The 21,363-nt window shown below is 54.1% G+C and overlaps 1 protein-coding gene across 1 annotated transcript in view; it reads left to right on the top strand.

Annotated features, from left to right (window-relative positions):
- The window catches only part of crocc (ciliary rootlet coiled-coil, rootletin), a 41,138-nt gene extending 24,977 nt beyond the window's left edge, over positions 1-16,161 (top strand). The window contains exons 24-37 of the mRNA XM_031906589.1: positions 2,471-2,709; positions 2,984-3,143; positions 3,226-3,393; positions 4,735-5,119; positions 5,222-5,424; positions 5,500-5,620; positions 5,741-5,904; positions 7,215-7,430; positions 7,539-7,763; positions 7,875-8,024; positions 8,100-8,300; positions 8,516-8,647; positions 10,870-11,049; positions 15,484-16,161. Coding sequence (XP_031762449.1) covers positions 2,471-2,709; positions 2,984-3,143; positions 3,226-3,393; positions 4,735-5,119; positions 5,222-5,424; positions 5,500-5,620; positions 5,741-5,904; positions 7,215-7,430; positions 7,539-7,763; positions 7,875-8,024; positions 8,100-8,300; positions 8,516-8,647; positions 10,870-11,049; positions 15,484-15,570 — 2,631 coding nt within the window. The 3' untranslated portion in view covers positions 15,571-16,161. The remainder of the gene's footprint in view (positions 1-2,470; positions 2,710-2,983; positions 3,144-3,225; positions 3,394-4,734; positions 5,120-5,221; positions 5,425-5,499; positions 5,621-5,740; positions 5,905-7,214; positions 7,431-7,538; positions 7,764-7,874; positions 8,025-8,099; positions 8,301-8,515; positions 8,648-10,869; positions 11,050-15,483) is intronic.
- Positions 16,162-21,363: the final 5,202 nt, after the last annotated feature.

Consider the following 21,363-nt stretch of genomic DNA (forward strand, 5'->3'; position numbering starts at 1 on the left):
GAATGGATATTGGGGAGTTGTATCAGGAGTCAGAACCAGCAGTGCAGGGAAGGGAAAGGGACAGACACAGTGACAGTTACACATAACTATAAACCCAGTGAGAATGAGGAATGAATGGGTATTGGGGAGTTGTATCAGGAGTCAGAACCAGCAGTGCAGGGAAGGGAAAGGGACAGACACAGTGACAGTTACACATAACTATAAACCCAGTGAGAATGAGGAATGAATGGGTATTGGGGAGTTGTATCAGGAGTCAGAACCAGCAGTGCAGGGAAGGGAAAGGGACAGTGACAGTTACACATAACTATAAACCCAGTGAGAATGAGGAATGAATGGATATTGGGGAGTTGTATCAGGAGTCAGAACCAGCAGTGCAGGGAAGGGAAAGGGACAGACACAGTGACAGTTACACATAACTATAAACCCAGTGAGAATGAGGAATGAATGGATATTGGGGAGTTGTATCAGGAGTCAGAACCAGCAGTGCAGGGAAGGGAAAGGGACAGACACAGTGACAGTTACACATAACTATAAACCCAGTGAGAATGAGGGATGAATGGATATTGGGGAGTTGTATCAGGAGTCAGAACCAGCAGTGCAGGGAAGGGAAAGGGACAGGCACAGTGACAGTTACACATAACTATAAACCCAGTGAGAATGAGGAATGAATGGGTATTGGGGAGTTGTATCAGGAGTCAGAACCAGCAGTGCAGGGAAGGGAAAGGGACAGACACAGTGACAGTTACACATAACTATAAACCCAGTGAGAATGAGGGATGAATGGGTATTGGGGAGTTGTATCAGGAGTCAGAACCAGCAGTGCAGGGAAGGGAAAGGGACAGACACAGTGACAGTTACACATAACTATAAACCCAGTGAGAATGAGGAATGAATGGATATTGGGGAGTTGTATCAGGAGTCAGAACCAGCAGTGCAGGGAAGGGAAAGGGACAGACACAGTGACAGTTACACATAACTATAAACCCAGTGAGAATGAGGGATGAATGGGTATTGGGGAGTTGTATCAGGAGTCAGAACCAGCAGTGCAGGGAAGGGAAAGGGACAGACACAGTGACAGTTACACATAACTATAAACCCAGTGAGAATGAGGGATGAATGGGTATTGGGGAGTTGTATCAGGAGTCAGAACCAGCAGTGCAGGGAAGGGAAAGGGACAGACACAGTGACAGTTACACATAACTATAAACCCAGTGAGAATGAGGAATGAATGGGTATTGGGGAGTTGTATCAGGAGTCAGAACCAGCAGTGCAGGGAAGGGAAAGGGACAGTGACAGTTACACATAACTATAAACCCAGTGAGAATGAGGAATGAATGGATATTGGGGAGTTGTATCAGGAGTCAGAACCAGCAGTGCAGGGAAGGGAAAGGGACAGACACAGTGACAGTTACACATAACTATAAACCCAGTGAGAATGAGGAATGAATGGATATTGGGGAGTTGTATCAGGAGTCAGAACCAGCAGTGCAGGGAAGGGAAAGGGACAGACACAGTGACAGTTACACATAACTATAAACCCAGTGAGAATGAGGAATGAATGGGTATTGGGGAGTTGTATCAGGAGTCAGAACCAGCAGTGCAGGGAAGGGAAAGGGACAGGCACAGTGACAGTTACACATAACTATAAACCCAGTGAGAATGAGGAATGAATGGGTATTGGGGAGTTGTATCAGGAGTCAGAACCAGCAGTGCAGGGAAGGGAAAGGGACAGACACAGTGACAGTTACACATAACTATAAACCCAGTGAGAATGAGGGATGAATGGGTATTGGGGAGTTGTATCAGGAGTCAGAACCAGCAGTGCAGGGAAGGGAAAGGGACAGACACAGTGACAGTTACACATAACTATAAACCCAGTGAGAATGAGGAATGAATGGATATTGGGGAGTTGTATCAGGAGTCAGAACCAGCAGTGCAGGGAAGGGAAAGGGACAGACACAGTGACAGTTACACATAACTATAAACCCAGTGAGAATGAGGAATGAATGGATATTGGGGAGTTGTATCAGGAGTCAGAACCAGCAGTGCAGGGAAGGGAAAGGGACAGACACAGTGACAGTTACACATAACTATAAACCCAGTGAGAATGAGGAATGAATGGGTATTGGGGAGTTGTATCAGGAGTCAGAACCAGCAGTGCAGGGAAGGGAAAGGGACAGACACAGTGACAGTTACACATAACTATAAACCCAGTGAGAATGAGGGATGAATGGATATTGGGGAGTTGTATCAGGAGTCAGAACCAGCAGTGCAGGGAAGGGAAAGGGACAGACACAGTGACAGTTACACATAACTATAAACCCAGTGAGAATGAGGAATGAATGGATATTGGGGAGTTGTATCAGGAGTCAGAACCAGCAGTGCAGAGAAGAATGAATGGATATTGGGGAGTTTATTTCATTATTGGGCGGAGCCATTGGGTTTGGATTTGATTGGTTGTTGCCCGGAGGTGGAGGAGCTGAAGACCCAGCTGTGTGTGGTGGAAGACGCCAGGGACGCGGTGCGGCGGGAGCTGATTGAGGCTCACAGGCGAGTGCGGGAGGGCCAGGAGCTGCTGGAGGGCCACAAGAAGGAGAACATGGAGCTGAGACGGGCGCTGGGGGACGAAGCCAAAGAGAAGGAGGCGGTACAGAAGTCTAACGAGGAGCTGCGAGGGGCCGTGCGCAGGGCGGAGAGTGAGAGGATCAGGTGGGGCAAATCTCTGGGCTATTGATGATTAGAAGATCCCACACATTGGGGATACAGGTGTCACTTTCTGTACTTCCTGCTCCTGGGCTGCTCTCTTTCCCATGGTCGAGTGAATCCCATCTCCCCCCAGCTGTAATTCTCAGCACTTGGGAAGCACTGATGGAGCAAAGGGAGGAGAGCAGCCTAGAAGCAGTACAGCAGTACAGAGAATCCGCAGCCAATGAGTGGCACAAGAGCTGACACTCAGTACGGGTTAATATTATGTCTCTGCCAGTCTGAAGCGCAGTAACGAGGAGAAGGAGCAGCGGCTCAGTGTGTTAGAGGAAGCGCGCGGCGCCTCGGAGAAGGAGGTAAATGACCTGCGCAGCAGCCTACGGGATGTGGAACGCTCGCGCCTAGAGGCTCGCCGGGAGTTGCAGGATCTGCGCAGGCAGGTGAGCCTTCAGCTGGGGGCAGTATGGGCTGGGGTATAGTGATAGTAATTACCCCCGCACTAACCTGCCGACCCCCCCACAGCTCAAACTTCTCGATGACGAGAGCATCAAGCGCAGCCGGGACATGGCCGAGGTGCAGGCGCGACTGTCTACCTACGAGCAGCGCGAGGAAGAGAGTCGCCGAGACAACTTCAACCTCAAACAGAAACTCATGGAGACGGAGGCCGGCAGGGAGGCAGCGAGGAAGGAGGTGAGTCTCCCCCAGTACTTACCCAAGCCCATATGTCTGATTGTCTGTACTTCCTGCTCCTGGGCTGCTCTCTTTCCCATGGTCAGACAGGAACCTCCCCCTGGGTAAGTGAATCCAGTCTCCCCCCAGTACTTACCCAGGTACAGAGCTCTGATTCTCTGTACTTCCTGCTCCTGGGCTGCTCTCTTTCCCATGGTCAGGCAGGAACCTCCCCCTGGGTAAGTGAATCCAATCTCCCCCCAGTACTTACCCAGGTACAGAGCTCTGATTCTCTGTACTTCCTGCTCCTGGGCTGCTCTCTTTCCCATGGTCAGGCAGGAACCCCCCCCCGGGTAAGTGAATCCAATCTCCCCCCAGTACTTACCCAGGTACAGAGCTCTGATTCTCTGTACTTCCTGCTCCTGGGCTGCTCTCTTTCCCATGGTCAGGCAGGAACCCCCCCTGGGTAAGTGAATCCAATCTCCCCCCAGTACTTACCCAGGTACAGAGCTCTGATTCTCTGTACTTCCTGCTCCTGGGCTGCTCTCTTTCCCATGGTCAGGCAGGAACCTCCCCCTGGGTAAGTGAATCCAATCTCCCCCCAGTACTTACCCAGGTACAGAGCTCTGATTCTCTGTACTTCCTGCTCCTGGGCTGCTCTCTTTCCCATGGTCAGGCAGGAACCTCCCCCTGGGTAAGTGAATCCAATCTCCCCCCAGTACTTACCCAGGTACAGAGCTCTGATTCTCTGTACTTCCTGCTCCTGGGCTGCTCTCTTTCCCATGGTCAGGCAGGAACCCCCCCCCTGGGTAAGTGAATCCAATCTCCCCCCAGTACTTACCCAGGTACAGAGCTCTGATTCTCTGTACTTCCTGCTCCTGGGCTGCTCTCTTTCCCATGGTCAGGCAGGAACCTCCCCCTGGGTAAGTGACTCCAATCTCCCCCCAGTACTTACCCAGGTACAGAGCTCTGATTCTCTGTACTTCCTGCTCCTGGGCTGCTCTCTTTCCCATGGTCAGGCAGGAACCTCCCCCTGGGTAAGTGAATCCAATCTCCCCCCAGTACTTACCCAGGTACAGAGCTCTGATTCTCTGTACTTCCTGCTCCTGGGCTGCTCTCTTTCCCATGGTCAGGCAGGAACCCCCCCCCCCCTGGGTAAGTGAATCCAATCTCCCCCCAGTACTTACCCAGGTACAGAGCTCTGATTCTCTGTACTTCCTGCTCCTGGGCTGCTCTCTTTCCCCTGGTCAGACAGGAACCTCCCCAAATTTTTATCCCAGGTGGAATTATCCTTTAGTATTCAGTGGATCAGTACCAGAATTAAATGGGAATTCAATCCCTTGTTGCCCCTTTACCCCACAGCTAAGTGCCCTGCAGAGGAAAGTGGCGGAGGTGGAGGGCGAGTTTGGGGTGCGGGAGCGGGAGCTGCAGGGGAGCCTGGATGAGGCCCGGGGGAATGAGAAGAAGCTTCTGGACAACACTCGGAACCTTGAGATCAAGCTCCAGGCGGCTCAGGAGGAGTCGGGGCAGCTCGGGCTGCGTCTCAGCGCCAGTGAGGGGCGGGTACATGGGCTGGAGGCAGAGCTCAGCCGATTGGAGGGGCTGAAACGGGAGGTGGAGTTTAAACTGGGCAGCCTTCACTCCGCCCTCCGCAGAACCTTGGGAATTGGACGCGCTGGTCGTACTCCAAGCCCCGCCTACAGGGGGCGCAGCGGCTCTCCCAAAAGGCGTTTCTCACCCCTCAAGGGTAAGTTTAGGGAGTTGGGGGGGTTTTGGCACAGTGGGAATTTTAGGTTCGGAGCAGGTTCCGCCAATCACATCCCTGTGTTACTGTCTCTCTCCTGCCCAGCGTTCGACAACACGTTCGCCACAACCACCGACGGGCGCGGCAGCCCCATTCCCCGCACAGGGAGCCCCGACCGGAGCAAGACCCCCGAGCGCCCCCTGTCTCCCACCCGCGGGGAGCAGTTAGTGGCGGATATCGACCCGGAGGTGGTTAGAGCCGCGCTGCGAGACTTCCTGCAGGAACTGAGGGACACGGAGAGAGAGCGGGTAGGGCCTCATTCTGCCCACGGTACCAGTAATGGGTAATGTAGCACCCCTTTAACCCTGTCCTTCCCATGCTAGGATGAACTACGCACCCAGTTGGGAACCTCAAACCGCCATTTGGCGGAGATGGAGGCCGAGCGAGATGGAGCGCTCACCCGAGTCCAACAGCTCCAGAAAGTCCTGTCTGAGTGCGAGGAAGGTGGGTACTGGGCTGAGGCCCCGGGGGCACGGTGTATGGATGTGTTTGTATGAAATGGATTAACTTCCCCTTTAAAGCACAAAACGACTTTCCCTTCAATTTCCCCTCTGTCTCTGTTAGCGAAACGCAATGTGGACGGGAAGCTCGGCGGCTTGCAGACAACTCTGATTCTGCAGGAAGAGACACTGCGCCGGTACGAGAGAGAGCGCAAGTTGGCGCAGGAGAAAGCGGCCAGTCTGGAGCGCAGCCTTCAGGCAGCAGAGGGCGAGCAGAGAGCGGCCCAGGTATCAGCCACGCGGCGCCGGTACCAACTGGCACTTCACTCACTATGCTTGGGGGAGAGATGGTTCTTACCAGTATAGCCCTCCGGCTAGTGACCCCCACTGGGGAGAGAATGGTACTTACCAGTATAGCCCTCCGGCTAGTGACCCCCACTGGGGAGAGAATGGTACTTACCAGTATAGCCCTCTAGCTAGTGACCCCCACTGGGGAGAGAATGGTTCTTACCAGTATAGCCCTCCGGCTAGTGACCCCCACTGGGGAGAGAATGGTACTTACCAGTATAGCCCTCCGGCTAGTGACCCCCACTGGGGAGAGAATGGTACTTACCAGTATAGCCCTCCGGCTAGTGACCCCCACTGGGGAGAGAATGGTACTTACCAGTATAGCCCTCCGGCTAGTGACCCCCACTGGGGAGAGAATGGTACTTACCAGTATAGCCCTCCGGCTAGTGACCCCCACTGGGGAGAGAATGGTACTTACCAGTATAGCCCTCCGGCTAGTGACCCCCACTGGGGAGCGAATGGTTCTTACCAGTATAGCCCTCAGACTAGTCACCCCCGCTGGAGAGAGAATGGTACTTACCAGTAAAGCCCTCAGGCTAGTCACCCCCACCGGGGAGAGAATGGTACTTACCAGTATAGCCCTCAGGCTAGTCACCCCCACTGGGGAGAGAATGGTCCTTACCAGTATAGCCCTCAGGCTAGTCACCCCCGCCGGAGAATGGTACTTACCAGTAAAGCCCTCAGGCTAGTCACCCCCACCGGGGAGAGAATGGTACTTACCAGTATAGCCCTCAGGCTAGTCACCCCCGCCGGAGAGAGAATGGTACTTACCAGTATAGCCCTCAGGCTAGTCACCCCCGCCGGAGAGAGAATGGTTCTTACCAGTATAGCCCTCAGGCTAGTCACCCCCACCGGGGAGAGAATGGTACTTACCAGTATAGCCCTCAGGCTAGTCACCCCCGCCGGAGAGAGAATGGTACTTACCAGTAAAGCCCTCAGGCTAGTCACCCCCGCCGGAGAGAGAATGGTACTTACCAGTATAGCCCACAGGCTAGTCACCCCCACCGGGGAGAGAATGGTACTTGCCAGTTTAGCCCTCAGGCTAGTCACCCCCACCAGGGAGAGAATGGTACTTACCAGTATAGCCCTCTGGTTAGTCACCCCCACCGGGGAGAGAATGGTACTTACCAGTAAAGCCCACAGGCTAGTGACCCCCGCCGGGGAGGGAATGGTTCTTACCACTAATCAGCCCCTATGTACCCCCCAGTGCCCCCCATCAGGTTCCTAATGTTTCCGCCCTGCGGTTTCAGGACAAAATGAACAAAATCAAAGCCAACGAGGCCAAATATGAGAATGAGCGTCGGCGCCTGAAGGAGGTACTGGACGCCTCGGAGAGCCGCAATACCAAACTGGAGCTGTCCCGCCGGGGGCTGGAGGGGGAACTGCAGCGACACAAACTGGTTCTGGCCGACCGGGAAGCAGAGATGCAGGAAATGCAGCAGCGCATGGAAGCCCTGCAGCGACAGGTACCTGTAACCCAACCCCAAAGGTGCATTATTGTGTTGGCTGGGGGATTCTGGGAGTTGTAGTCCAGTGATAACCAGACAGACACTGACCCCTCTGTGTCCCTGCAGCTGTCGGACAGTGAGGGAAGGGTGGGCACCCTGCAGCTGTGTGTGGAGCGGCTGAACAGCACCCTGGCCAAGGCTCAGGAGAGCGAGACGTCCCTGAAGGAGAAGGTGCAGAGCCTGACGGGTGCCCTGTCCGACAGTAACTGCACCTCTGCCAGCTCCCACGACAAACTCAACCAGCTGCAGAAGGTGCTGACAGGCAGCGAGCACGAGAGGCGCATCCTACAGGCGAGTATCGGGGGCGGGGATGGGAGGGGGCACAGCTCAACCATTGGTCCCTACAGAATGGGTTGGGCAGAAGGGGTTCTATAATATTCATGCCCAGTCTCTATACCCCAGGAGCGGCTGGAAGCTGCCCGGCAGGCAGTAGCGGAGGGCAAGAAGCAGAACGTGGCTCTAATGGAGCAGAACCAAGTGCTGCGAGACGAACAGGCAGAAGGGGAGCTCCAGCGGGCGGAGCTAGAGGGACAGGTGCGCCAGATGCAGGAGGTGTGTCCTTTACTTGCAGAATCTCTATGTTCCCTGCCTGTGCCCCCCCCCAAACTAACCCTTTCCCTTCCCCAGATTCTGCGCCAGCGCCAGGAGAGTGAGGGCGCCTCCCTGAGGAACGTGCAGAAGCTGCAGGAGGAGCGCGAGGTGCTGCAGGAGCGGCTGTGCGGGCTGCAGCGCGCGGTGGTTCAGCTGGAGAGCGAGAAGCGCGAGGTGGAAAGGTCCTCAATGCGCCTGGAGAAGGACAAGAACGCACTGAAGAAAACACTGGACAAGGTAAGGGGGGGCAGTGGGGGGATCCCTGCACCCCCAGAGCAGCTTGTGCCCCCCTTTGGCTAAGGGCATGTTGGCATATGACTGGCCGGGGGGCGGGTACATTCCCTGCATCCAGGATGGAATGGAACAAGCTGTTGTCTAGGCAACTGGAGAAACCCCACCCACCCAGCTTCATACATACATAGTCGGACTGTACCATTCCTCCTTCCCGGCAGGTGGAGCGGGAGAAGCTAAAGACAGCAGAGGACACCCTGCGATTATCAGCAGAGAAAGGGCGGCTCGACCGGTCTCTAACCACAGTGGAACAGGAACTGGCTGAGGCCCAGAGACAGGTGCAGCTCCTAGAGGTACGGAGACCCCCCCCCACAGAATGGACTGGCCCAACCAGCCTGGGAACCTGGGACTTGTGTGTAGGGAGTCAGAGCTCTGTGGCTGAAGGGGAATCAGTTGGCACAGGGGCATTGTGGGAAATGGTCAGAGGCATTGTGGGAAATGATCAGGGGAACAGTTGCATTGTGGGAAATGATCAGGGACATTGTGGGAAAGGATCAGGGGAACAGGTGCATTGTGGGAAGTGATCAGGCGCATTGTGGGAAAGGATCAGGGGAACAGGTGCATTGTGGGAACTGATCAGGCGCATTGTGGGAAATTGTCAGGTGCATTGTGGGAAATGATCAGGGGAACAGGTGCATTGTGGGAATTGATCAGGGGCACAGGTGCATTGTGGGAAATGATCAGGGGCACCGGTGCATTGTGGGAATAAGTATCTGTTACTCCCTATAGAATCTGAATTGAAAGTGTAAAGTGGGTTTCAGGTTTGGGTTGGTTGCCCAGGTACAGGGTTGGTGCCCACTGTCACCGGAACGTCTTACTCCTACTGAGATGGGCACTGCCCCTTCTGCCCAAAGTTAACTATAGCATTGCCAGGTCACATTGGCGCCTTGCTGGGAATCTGATTGGCTCCTTGCTGGGAATCTGATTGGCTCCTTGCTGGGAATCTGATTGGCTCCTTGCTGGGAATCTGATTGGCTCCTTGCTGGGAATCTGATTGGCTCCTTGCTGGGAATCTGATTGGCTCCTTGCTGGGAATCTGATTGGCTCCTTGATGGATCTCTCTCTTCCACTTTCTGTCCCAACAAGGTGCAGTTACACAGGGTTATGCGCAGGATCACACACAGCCTGGTGAGGGTAACTCTGTAGCTGTAATTGGGCTAATGTTGTAGCTAAATCTCCTGTATTTCCCTGGCACCCTCAGTACCAACCCCCAGCCCCTCACAGAAGCAACCAATCGGCTGATAAGTTAGTGCTCTCTTTCCCATGGTCAGGCAGGAACCTCCCCCTGGGTAAGTGAATCCAATCTCCCCCCAGTACTTACCCAGGTACAGAGCTCTGATTCTCTGTACTTCCTGCTCCTGGGCTGCTCTCTTTCCCATGGTCAGGCAGGAACCCCCCCTGGGTAAGTGAATCCAATCTCCCCCCAGTACTTACCCAGGTACAGAGCTCTGATTCTCTGTACTTCCTGCTCCTGGGCTGCTCTCTTTCCCATGGTCAGACAGGAACCCCCCCCGGGTAAGTGAATCCAATCTCCCCCCAGTACTTACCCAGGTACAGAGCTCTGATTCTCTGTACTTCCTGCTCCTGGGCTGCTCTCTTTCCCATGGTCAGACAGGAACCTCCCCCTGGGTAAGTGAATCCAATCTCCCCCCAGTACTTACCCAGGTACAGAGCTCTGATTCTCTGTACTTCCTGCTCCTGGGCTGCTCTCTTTCCCATGGTCAGGCAGGAACCTCCCCCTGGGTAAGTGAATCCAATCTCCCCCCAGTACTTACCCAGGTACAGAGCTCTGATTCTCTGTACTTCCTGCTCCTGGGCTGCTCTCTTTCCCATGGTCAGACAGGAACCTCCCCCTGGGTAAGTGAATCCAATCTCCCCCCAGTACTTACCCAGGTACAGAGCTCTGATTCTCTGTACTTCCTGCTCCTGGGCTGCTCTCTTTCCCATGGTCAGGCAGGAACCTCCCCCTGGGTAAGTGAATCCAATCTCCCCCCAGTACTTACCCAGGTACAGAGCTCTGATTCTCTGTACTTCCTGCTCCTGGGCTGCTCTCTTTCCCATGGTCAGGCAGGAACCTCCCCCTGGGTAAGTGAATCCAATCTCCCCCCAGTACTTACCCAGGTACAGAGCCCTGATACATTACTCGGGGTAATTACACAGAATATTAATTAATGACCTGCCCTGAGCCAATAAATGGTCAGTATCTCCTGCAGGTGGGCGGTGCCATACAAACAGGAAGTGGAATTAAGGGAAAGCTGCTGTCTCTTTAATGAGCCCAATAACAGGGATCACATGACTGCTGGGAGTGGCTAAAGGAGTAATTGCTCTGCTAATTATCTGCTCTTTGGTTGCTGAACGTGACATTTACCCCCCTCGTTCCCTGTAGCTGCGCCGCTTGCGCTGTTGGTGCCTCCGGGGCCCCCACTCAGCAGTGTTACCCCCCCAGTTAGTAATGAGTGTGGCCCCCCAGGCAGGACCCCGAGTCTCACATCCCTCTCTGACTCCTCCCCCCCAGGCGCAGATGGCAGACATGGAGCAGACGCACTCGCAGAGCCTGATGGAGACGGCGACTCGGCACCGCCAGGAGCTGCAACTGGAGATTGAGCGGCTGCGTAACGCTCAGATTCAGGCAGAGCGCACGTTGGATGCACGAGAGAGAGCCCACCGACAGCGAATCAGAGGCCTGGAGGAGCAGGTGGGGAGTGGCCCTTATGTGGCCCCTGTGTCTGTCTCTCTTTGTCTCTTGCACTCAGTGTAACACACACGGGGCCTGCCTGCTGTCTCTTGCACTCAGTGTAACACACACGGGGCCTGCCTGCTGTCTCTTGCACTCAGTGTAACACACACGGGGCCGCCTGCTGTCTCTTGCACTCAGTGTAACACACACGGGGCCTGCCTGCTGTCTCTTGCACTCAGTGTAACACACACGGGGCCTGCCTGCTGTCTCTTGCACTCAGTGTAACTCACACGGGGCCTGCCTGCTGTCTCTTGCACTCAGTGTAACACACACGGGGCCCGCCTGCTGTCTCTTGCACTCAGTGTAACACACACGGGGCCTGCCTGCTGTCTCTTGCACTCAGTGTAACACACACGGGGCCCGCCTGCTGTCTCTTGCACTCAGTGTAACACACACGGGGCCCGCCTGCTGTCTCTTGCACTCAGTGTAACACATGGGGCCTGCCTGCTGTCTCTTGCACTCAGTGTAACACACACGGGGCCTGCCTGCTGTCTCTTGCACTCAGTGTAACACACGGGGCCCGCCTGCTGTCTCTTGCACTCAGTGTAACACATGGGGCCTGCCTGCTGTCTCTTGCACTCAGTGTAACACACACGGGGCCTGCCTGCTGTCTCTTGCACTCAGTGTAACACATGGGGCCCGCCTGCTGTCTCTTGCACTCAGTGTAACACACACGGGGCCTGCCTGCTGTCTCTTGCACTCAGTGTAACACACGGGGCCCGCCTGCTGTCTCTTGCACTCAGTGTAACACACACGGGGCCCGCCTGCTGTCTCTTGCACTCAGTGTAACACACACGGGGCCTGCCTGCTGTCTCTTGCACTCAGTGTAACACACACGGGGCCCGCCTGCTGTCTCTTGCACTCAGTGTAACACACACGGGGCCCGCCTGCTGTCTCTTGCACTCAGTGTAACACATGGGGCCTGCCTGCTGTCTCTTGCACTCAGTGTAACACACACGGGGCCTGCCTGCTGTCTCTTGCACTCAGTGTAACACACGGGGCCCGCCTGCTGTCTCTTGCACTCAGTGTAACACACACGGGGCCTGTCTGCTGTCTCTTGCACTCAGTGTAACACACACGGGGCCCGCCTGCTGTGTCTTGCACTCAGTATAACACACACGGGGCCCGCCTGCTGTCTCTTGCACTCAGTGTAACACACACGGGGCCTGCCTGCTGTCTCTTGCACTCAGTGTAACACACACGGGGCCCGCCTGCTGTCTCTTGCACTCAGTGTAATATACACGGGGCCTGCCTGCTGTCTCTTGCACTCAGTGTAACTCACACGGGGCCTGCCTGCTGTCTCTTGCACTCAGTGTAACACACACGGGGCCTGCCTGCTGTCTCTTGCACTCAGTGTAACTCACACGGGGCCTGCCTGCTGTCTCTTGCACTCAGTGTAACACACACGGGCCGCCTGCTGTCTCTTGCACTCAGTGTAACTCACACGGGGCCCGCCTGCTGTCTCTTGCACTCAGTGTAACACACACGGGGCCCGCCTGCTGTCTCTTGCACTCAGTTTAACTCACACGGGGCCTGCCTGCTGTCTCTTGCACTCAGTGTAACACACACGGGGCCTGCCTGCTGTCTCTTGCACTCAGTGTAACACACACGGGCCGCCTGCTGTCTCTTGCACTCAGTGTAACACACACGGGGCCCGCCTGCTGTCTCTTGCACTCAGTGTAACACACACGGGGCCCGCCTGCTGTCTCTTGCACTCAGTGTAACACACACGGGGCCGCCTGCTGTCTCTTGCACTCAGTGTTACTCACACGGGGCCGCCTGCTGTCTCTTGCACTCAGTGTAACACATGGGGCCTGCCTGCTGTCTCTTGCACTCAGTGTAACACATGGGGCCTGCCTGCTGTCTCTTGCACTCAGTGTAACACACACGGGGCCTGCCTGCTGTCTCTTGCACTCAGTGTAACACACGGGGCCCGCCTGCTGTCTCTTGCACTCAGTGTAACACATGGGGCCTGCCTGCTGTCTCTTGCACTCAGTGTAACACACACGGGGCCTGCCTGCTGTCTCTTGCACTCAGTGTAACACATGGGGCCCGCCTGCTGTCTCTTGCACTCAGTGTAACACACACGGGGCCTGCCTGCTGTCTCTTGCACTCAGTGTAACACACGGGGCCCGCCTGCTGTCTCTTGCACTCAGTGTAACACACACGGGGCCTGCCTGCTGTCTCTTGCACTCAGTGTAACACACACGGGGCCTGCCTGCTGTCTCTTGCACTCAGTGTAACACACACGGGGCCCGCCTGCTGTCTCTTGCACTCAGTGTAACACACACGGGGCCCGCCTGCTGTCTCTTGCACTCAGTGTAACACATGGGGCCTGCCTGCTGTCTCTTGCACTCAGTGTAACACACACGGGGCCTGCCTGCTGTCTCTTGCACTCAGTGTAACACACGGGGCCCGCCTGCTGTCTCTTGCACTCAGTGTAACACACACGGGGCCTGTCTGCTGTCTCTTGCACTCAGTATAACACACACGGGGCCCGCCTGCTGTGTCTTGCACTCAGTATAACACACACGGGGCCTGCCTGCTGTCTCTTGCACTCAGTGTAACACACGGGGCCCGCCTGCTGTCTCTTGCACTCAGTGTAACACACACGGGGCCTGTCTGCTGTCTCTTGCACTCAGTATAACACACACGGGGCCCGCCTGCTGTGTCTTGCACTCAGTATAACACACACGGGGCCCGCCTGCTGTCTCTTGCACTCAGTGTAACACACACGGGGCCCGCCTGCTGTCTCTTGCACTCAGTGTAATATACACGGGGCCTGCCTGCTGTCTCTTGCACTCAGTGTAACTCACACGGGGCCTGCCTGCTGTCTCTTGCACTCAGTGTAACACACACGGGGCCTGCCTGCTGTCTCTTGCACTCAGTGTAACTCACACGGGGCCTGCCTGCTGTCTCTTGCACTCAGTGTAACACACACGGGCCGCCTGCTGTCTCTTGCACTCAGTGTAACTCACACGGGGCCACCTGCTGTCTCTTGCACTCAGTGTAACTCACACGGGGCCTGCCTGCTGTCTCTTGCACTCAGTGTAACACACACGGGGCCTGCCTGCTGTCTCTTGCACTCAGTGTAACACACACGGGCCGCCTGCTGTCTCTTGCACTCAGTGTAACACACACGGGGCCCGCCTGCTGTCTCTTGCACTCAGTGTAACACACACGGGGCCCGCCTGCTGTCTCTTGCACTCAGTGTAACACACACGGGGCCCGCCTGCTGTCTCTTGCACTCAGTGTAACACACACGGGGCCCGCCTGCTGTCTCTTGCACTCAGTGTAACACACACGGGGCCTGCCTGCTGTCTCTTGCACTCAGTGTAACACACACGGGGCCGCCTGCTGTCTCTTGCACTCAGTGTAACACACACGGGGCCGCCTGCTGTCTCTTGCATTCAGTGTAACTCACACGGGGCCGCCTGCTGTCTCTTGCACTCAGTGTAACTCACACGGGGCCTGCCTGCTGTCTCTTGCACTCAGTGTAACTCACATGGGGCCCGCCTGCTGTCTCTTGCACTCAGTGTAACACACACGGGGCCGCCTGCTGTCTCTTGCACTCAGTGTAACTCACATGGGGCCTGCCTGCTGTCTCTTGCACTCAGTGTAACTCACATGGGGCCCGCCTGCTGTCTCTTGCACTCAGTGTAACTCACATGGGGCCTGCCTGCTGTCTCTTGCACTCAGTGTAACACACACGGGGCCGCCTGCTGTCTCTTGCACTCAGTGTAACACACACGGGGCCGCCTGCTGTCTCTTGCACTCAGTGTAACTCACACGGGGCCGCCTGCTGTCTCTTGCACTCAGTGTAACTCACACGGGGCCTGCCTGCTGTCTCTTGCACTCAGTGTAACACACACGGGGCCTGCCTGCTGTCTCTTGCACTCAGTGTAATATACACGGGGCCTGCCTGCTGTCTCTTGCACTCAGTGTAACTCACACGGGGCCTGCCTGCTGTCTCTTGCACTCAGTGTAACTCACATGGGGCCCGCCTGCTGTCTCTTGCACTCAGTGTAACACACACGGGGCCTGCCTGCTGTCTCTTGCACTCAGTGTAACACACACGGGGCCTGCCTGCTGTCTCTTGCACTCAGTGTAACACACACGGGGCCTGCCTGCTGTCTCTTGCACTCAGTGTAACACACACGGGGCCTGCCTGCTGTCTCTTGCACTCAGTGTAACACACACGGGGCCCGCCTGCTGTCTCTTGCACTCAGTGTAACACACACGGGGCCTGCCTGCTGTCTCTTGCACTCAGTGTAACACACACGGGGCCTGCCTGCTGTCTCTTGCACTCAGTGTAACACACACGGGGCCCGCCTGCTGTCTCTTGCATCACTAGATATCAGCCCAACCTGCTTTCTGATTGGTTTCCCACAGATTTCCACCCTAAAGGACCAATTACAGCAGGAGCTGCGCCGGTGCCAGAAGGTTTTCAGCCAACCGTCCCTCCTCTCAGGGAAGTGACCCCAGGGTGCCAGCAGGGGGAGCCCTTACACACCCGGCGGTGCCACCTAATGACGAGCTGAAGTTTTGAAGCACAAAAATGTATTTTATTCACTTGATCGCTGCGCCGAACTAGAAGGACAAGCCACACCCTCTTCTGTGGCCCCTCCCCTTGCGACACCGCTGGGAACACAGTGAGGGTGCACTGGGGAGACATTGGGGGGCCGGAACACTAAGCACATTAGGGTGCAAACATTCCTGTAGAACATGGGGCATGGTCATGTGACTGCTCCAGGATTGGACCAAATACAAAGGGCATTACTGGACTGTACCTGCTTTTCCTCTCACCCCCTGTGGGAATTTACCCCGGGGGCATGAGTAGGGGGGATTCCTGCTCTGAAGCTGCATTACTGTTTGTAGCCTTCAGTATTTTTCAATTAGCCTCTCCTATTCCTGATCTGGGTGCTGCATTATAGGGTTAATGGCCTCCCAGTCACAATGGTACCGTCCAAACCATAGGGGTAAATATGTCTCCATCCCCCTAGAAACTGCCCCTTTCAGCCATTCCAGCACTTCATGGCCGCTCCTTAGTCTTAATCTCGTTTTTAGGTTTTTAGGTTAAAACAATGTGCAACTCACACTCCCCCCAGTACTTACCCAGGTACAGAGCTCTGATTCTCTGTACTTCCTGCTCCTGGGCTGCTCTCTTTCCCATGGTCAGGCAGGAACCCCCCCCCCCGGGTAAGTGAATCCAATCTCCCCCCAGTACTTACCCAGGTACAGAGCTCTGATTCTCTGTACTTCCTGCTCCTGGGCTGCTCTCTTTCCCATGGTCAGGCAGGAACCTCCCCCTGGGTAAGTGAATCCAATCTCCCCCCAGTACTTACCCAGGTACAGAGCTCTGATTCTCTGTACTTCCTGCTCCTGGGCTGCTCTCTTTCCCATGGTCAGACAGGAACCCCCCCCTGGGTAAGTGAATCCAATCTCCCCCCAGTACTTACCCAGGTACAGAGCTCTGATTCTCTGTACTTCCTGCTCCTGGGCTGCTCTCTTTCCCATGGTCAGGCAGGAACCTCCCCCTGGGTAAGTGAATCCAATCTCCCCCCAGTACTTACCCAGGTACAGAGCTCTGATTCTCTGTACTTCCTGCTCCTGGGCTGCTCTCTTTCCCATGGTCAGACAGGAACCTCCCCCCTGGGTAAGTGAATCCAATCTCCCCCCAGTACTTACCCAGGTACAGAGCTCTGATTCTCTGTACTTCCTGCTCCTGGGCTGCTCTCTTTCCCATGGTCAGACAGGAACCTCCCCCTGGGTAAGTGAATCCAATCTCCCCCCAGTACTTACCCAGGTACAGAGCTCTGATTCTCTGTACTTCCTGCTCCTGGGCTGCTCTCTTTCCCATGGTCAGGCAGGAACCTCCCCCTGGGTAAGTGAATCCAATCTCCCCCCAGTACTTACCCAGGTACAGAGCTCTGATTCTCTGTACTTCCTGCTCCTGGGCTGCTCTCTTTCCCATGGTCAGACAGGAACCTCCCCCTGGGTAAGTGAATCCAATCTCCCCCCAGTACTTACCCAGGTACAGAGCTCTGATTCTCTGTACTTCCTGCTCCTGGGCTGCTCTCTTTCCCATGGTCAGGCAGGAATCTCCCCCTGGGTAAGTGAATCCAATCTCCCCCCAGTACTTACCCAGGTACAGAGCTCTGATTCTCTGTACTTCCTGCTCCTGGGCTGCTCTCTTTCCCATGGTCAGGCAGGAACCTCCCCCTGGGTAAGTGAATCCAATCTCCCCCAGTACTTACCCAGGTACAGAGCTCTGATTCTCTGTACTTCCTGCTCCTGGGCTGCTCTCTTTCCCATGGTCAGACAGGAACCCCCCCCCCCTGGGTAAGTGAATCCAATCTCCCCCCAGTACTTACCCAGGTACAGAGCTCTGATTCTCTGTACTTCCTGCTCCTGGGCTGCTCTCTTTCCCATGGTCAGGCAGGAACCTCCCCCTGGGTAAGTGAATCCAATCTCCCCCCAGTACTTACCCAGGTACAGAGCTCTGATTCTCTGTACTTCCTGCTCCTGGGCTGCTCTCTTTCCCATGGTCAGGCAGGAACCTCCCCCTGGGTAAGTGAATCCAATCTCCCCCCAGTACTTACCCAGGTACAGAGCTCTGATTCTCTGTACTTCCTGCTCCTGGGCTGCTCTCTTTCCCATGGTCAGGCAGGAACCTCCCCCTGGGTAAGTGAATCCAATCTCCCCCCAGTACTTACCCAGGTACAGAGCTCTGATTCTCTGTACTTCCTGCTCCTGGGCTGCTCTCTTTCCCATGGTCAGGCAGGAACCTCCCCCTAGGTAAGTGAATCCAATCTCCCCCCAGTACTTACCCAGGTACAGAGCTCTGATTCTCTGTACTTCCTGCTCCTGGGCTGCTCTCTTCCCCATGGTCAGACAGGAACCTCCCCCCTGGGTAAGTGAATCCAATCTCCCCCCAGTACTTACCCAGGTACAGAGCTCTGATTCTCTGTACTTCCTGCTCCTGGGCTGCTCTCTTTCCCATGGTCAGGCAGGAACCTCCCCCTGGGTAAGTGAATCCAATCTCCCCCCAGTACTTACCCAGGTACAGAGCTCTGATTCTCAGATTCCTATCAGTTTAGCCTATAAGAAATTCTATTTCCTGTAGGAGTAAAACATAAAGGGCGGTTCACTATTTGGCCAATCCGAGTGCCTTAAAATTCAGTTGATATTTCAGGGGATCCATTTGTTGCAGCCGCAGGCCCCAAACCGAAATCTCCAACTCCCGCTTATAATCCATTAGCAGCCCTGAGCATATGGCCCCATGTGGGGGGGGGACTTAGCTTTGCGCCGAGGGAGTGGCTAACTGGGAAGGATTCAGCCAATGAGCAGGCAGCTTGTGTGTTGTGTGTACAGTCCCCTGTGAGATTTACTAAACTGTCAGCTGACAATGGGCTCAGCCATTATAAAGGGAAGGGGGGGGGTTATACGTTCCTCCATCTTGTTCCCCTCCGTCCGTGGTTCCGCGTGGCACATAATCTAATGATGAAAATGATATTTTTCTATTGTCACTTTTTTTGTTTTTTGTACTTTTTTTAACGAGCGTGTCCCTTGTCTCCATCATTAACCCCTTCCTCTGCCCGGGGCACAGTTACAGAAGGGTAACCCCCCCCAGTATCCCTGCGCTGAATCTACAGTGTGACCCCCAAGGGTTCGGCAGCTGGAGTGCTTGTTGGAGCATTCTGGGAGTTGTAGTTCTGTGCTGTGTCTCTGGCAGGGAAGGGCTCGTGCCAGTGTCTGTGCCAGTGTCTGTGCCACCAATAAGGGACAAATGACAATAAACACAAATGATTAATAACTTGACTTCGTGTTGCAATTTGTGACTAGAGGGGAGTCTGAGAACAAACTTCATGTTGGTTTTAAAAACATGTAAATGAAATCCGATTGGCTGTTGTTGGCTCCACCTACTTTTCCTATTTTTGAACTGCAGTCCCCCAGGGACCAACTCTGCAACGTTTGGGGACTGACAGAATTTGACATTTCTCCACTGACAGTAAATAGGTGAAATGTGATTGGCTGTTGTTGGCCCCGCCCACTTTCCCTATTTTTCAACTGCAGTCCCCCAGGGACCAACTCTGCAACATTTGGGGACTGACAGCATTTGACATTTTTCCACTGATAGCAAAAAAAGGTTGGGGATCCCTGTTCTAGAGCAATGAGAAATATGGTTGGTATTATTCTTATTGGTGAAATGTGATTGGCTGTTGTTGGCTCCACCCACTGTCCCTATTTTTGATATGCAGTCCCCCAGGGACCAACTCTGCAACGTTTGGGGTCTGACAGCATTTTACATTTCTCCACTGACAGTAAATAGGTGAAATGTGATTGGCTGTTGGTAGCTCCGCCCACTTTCTAACTTGCCATAGACTAACATTGTACTTATGCCTTTTGGGTTTAATCACAGGAAACTGCCCCCCTTCGTAATTCCCTGCAATTAAACCAGATTGCTGTGAGTAATAGGTTGTAATCCCCGTGACCCTCATTCTATTGGCCCTTAGGGAGAGGCAGTCACATGACCCCCAGTTACAGTACAGGTATAGGCTAAACTACCTACACATTATAGGCCCCAAACCAATAGTAACAGAGCTGTAACACTTACCTACACTCTCCCTACTTACTGTATCCCACTCCCACCGGGGGGATTTTGGGCTAAAGAGTCACATGGTGTCGCTGGGGACAAAGGGAAAGTCTAGAACTGATTTCTCTATTATTTCTGAGCCCGCGGGCCGTTCCTCTGTCTCACCCCTTATTCTTTGTTGGGAAGTTTTATTGAACAATACGGTTTCCTTTGGGAGGGGATTATGGGAAAGAAACGTGAAGCTATTGGAGGATAATGCGTTCTTATATAGGGAGTGGTGTATGGGGAAAGGGGATTGGCTCATATACTGCTGGGATTGGGCAAAGGGTAGAATAGCCAATGGGAAGGATATAAGAAAGGCAGATTGGGGGCAAATATCTATGATGGGTTATGTAATGGGCTGCAATGCTGTATAAACAGAAATGCTGCTGTTAATGTAGAGAAGGAAATGATTAAAGGGGAACTAAACCCTGCGGCACAGCGCGGTGCAACCAAACGTTACTCAGCTGTCGCCGGACTACAAATCCCAGAATAATGTAACATATAATGAAGGGGGAGGCATGCTGGGAGCTGTAGTCCAGCAACATCAGGGCTGTATTCTTAAAGCAATATTGCCCAATAAAACTGCATTAAAATGCAAGAAATCCCCCAATGAGAATCCCAGCTGATGTGAGTAAATCCGGCTCCCTGTTCTCTGTTCCTGCAATTGGAGTTGGGAGCAATAAGCACAGTTTCCCAGCACTGAACAAGTCTGTCCCTTTATCCCCATGTCTGATTCCTGTGCCATATAATGAGGGGAAAATGCCATCATTATCTCTATATGTAAGGTACCAGCAAGGGGCCTGACACAGGGAATCAGCATTCTCATTGGTCACTTCTCTTGCATCTGTAATTGATAACAGTTTGGACGGGGGGGGGGCAGACTGTTTGGCTAAAGATGTCGGGGAAGTCGATGGCCTTAAATAAAACTCCGGGTAGTGATGGGTTAATCAGGGAATTTTATGGGAAATACTGGGATATAATTAAGGAGGAGTTATTATTATTATTATTATGGGGAATGGAGTGTAGGTCTAGAAAGGAAGGGGTTAATCTTCAAAAAGGGGGGTCGGCGGGATATTAGAAACTGATCCGATCACATTATTAAACCCCGACTATAAAATTCTGGCAAAGATGGCGGCGAGCAGGTTACGGGGGGTTGTGGGTAAGTTGGGGAATCCCAAGCGGGGGCGGTGCCTGGGGGGTAGTTACGGGGAATTTATTTCTGTTACGGGATATTATTTCTTATGTTCAGGGGAGAAATGGTTCCCTGTTTGGGGCTTGGGCCGATCTAAAGCGAATGGTACGGTCTCACATACGTTCCTGTTTGCTGGTTTAAAGGATAAGTAAACCTTGAGAAACAATGTAAAGTTGCTCAGTTTGCCTTTATTAGCGTGAGGGGGGGGTATGAGGGCAGTGTCTGTAGCCTCCATAGAAGAAATATTATTGAAAAAAATAATGACCATGTGACCCCGGCCCCGGCCAGTGGTACAGACATCGGATTTATATACCGGCAGCCTAAAACTGCTGCTCTCTCAGTAACAACTAAAACTACTTGTGTAGGGACATTTACATACTGCCTCTCCCTAAGGGGCACAGGGGGTACTGAGTGGGATACAGTTAGTAGGGAGAGTGTAGGT

Source organism: Xenopus tropicalis, chromosome 7 (assembly GCF_000004195.4).
Source record: "Xenopus tropicalis strain Nigerian chromosome 7, UCB_Xtro_10.0, whole genome shotgun sequence".
Lineage (NCBI taxonomy): Eukaryota > Metazoa > Chordata > Amphibia > Anura > Pipidae > Xenopus > Xenopus tropicalis.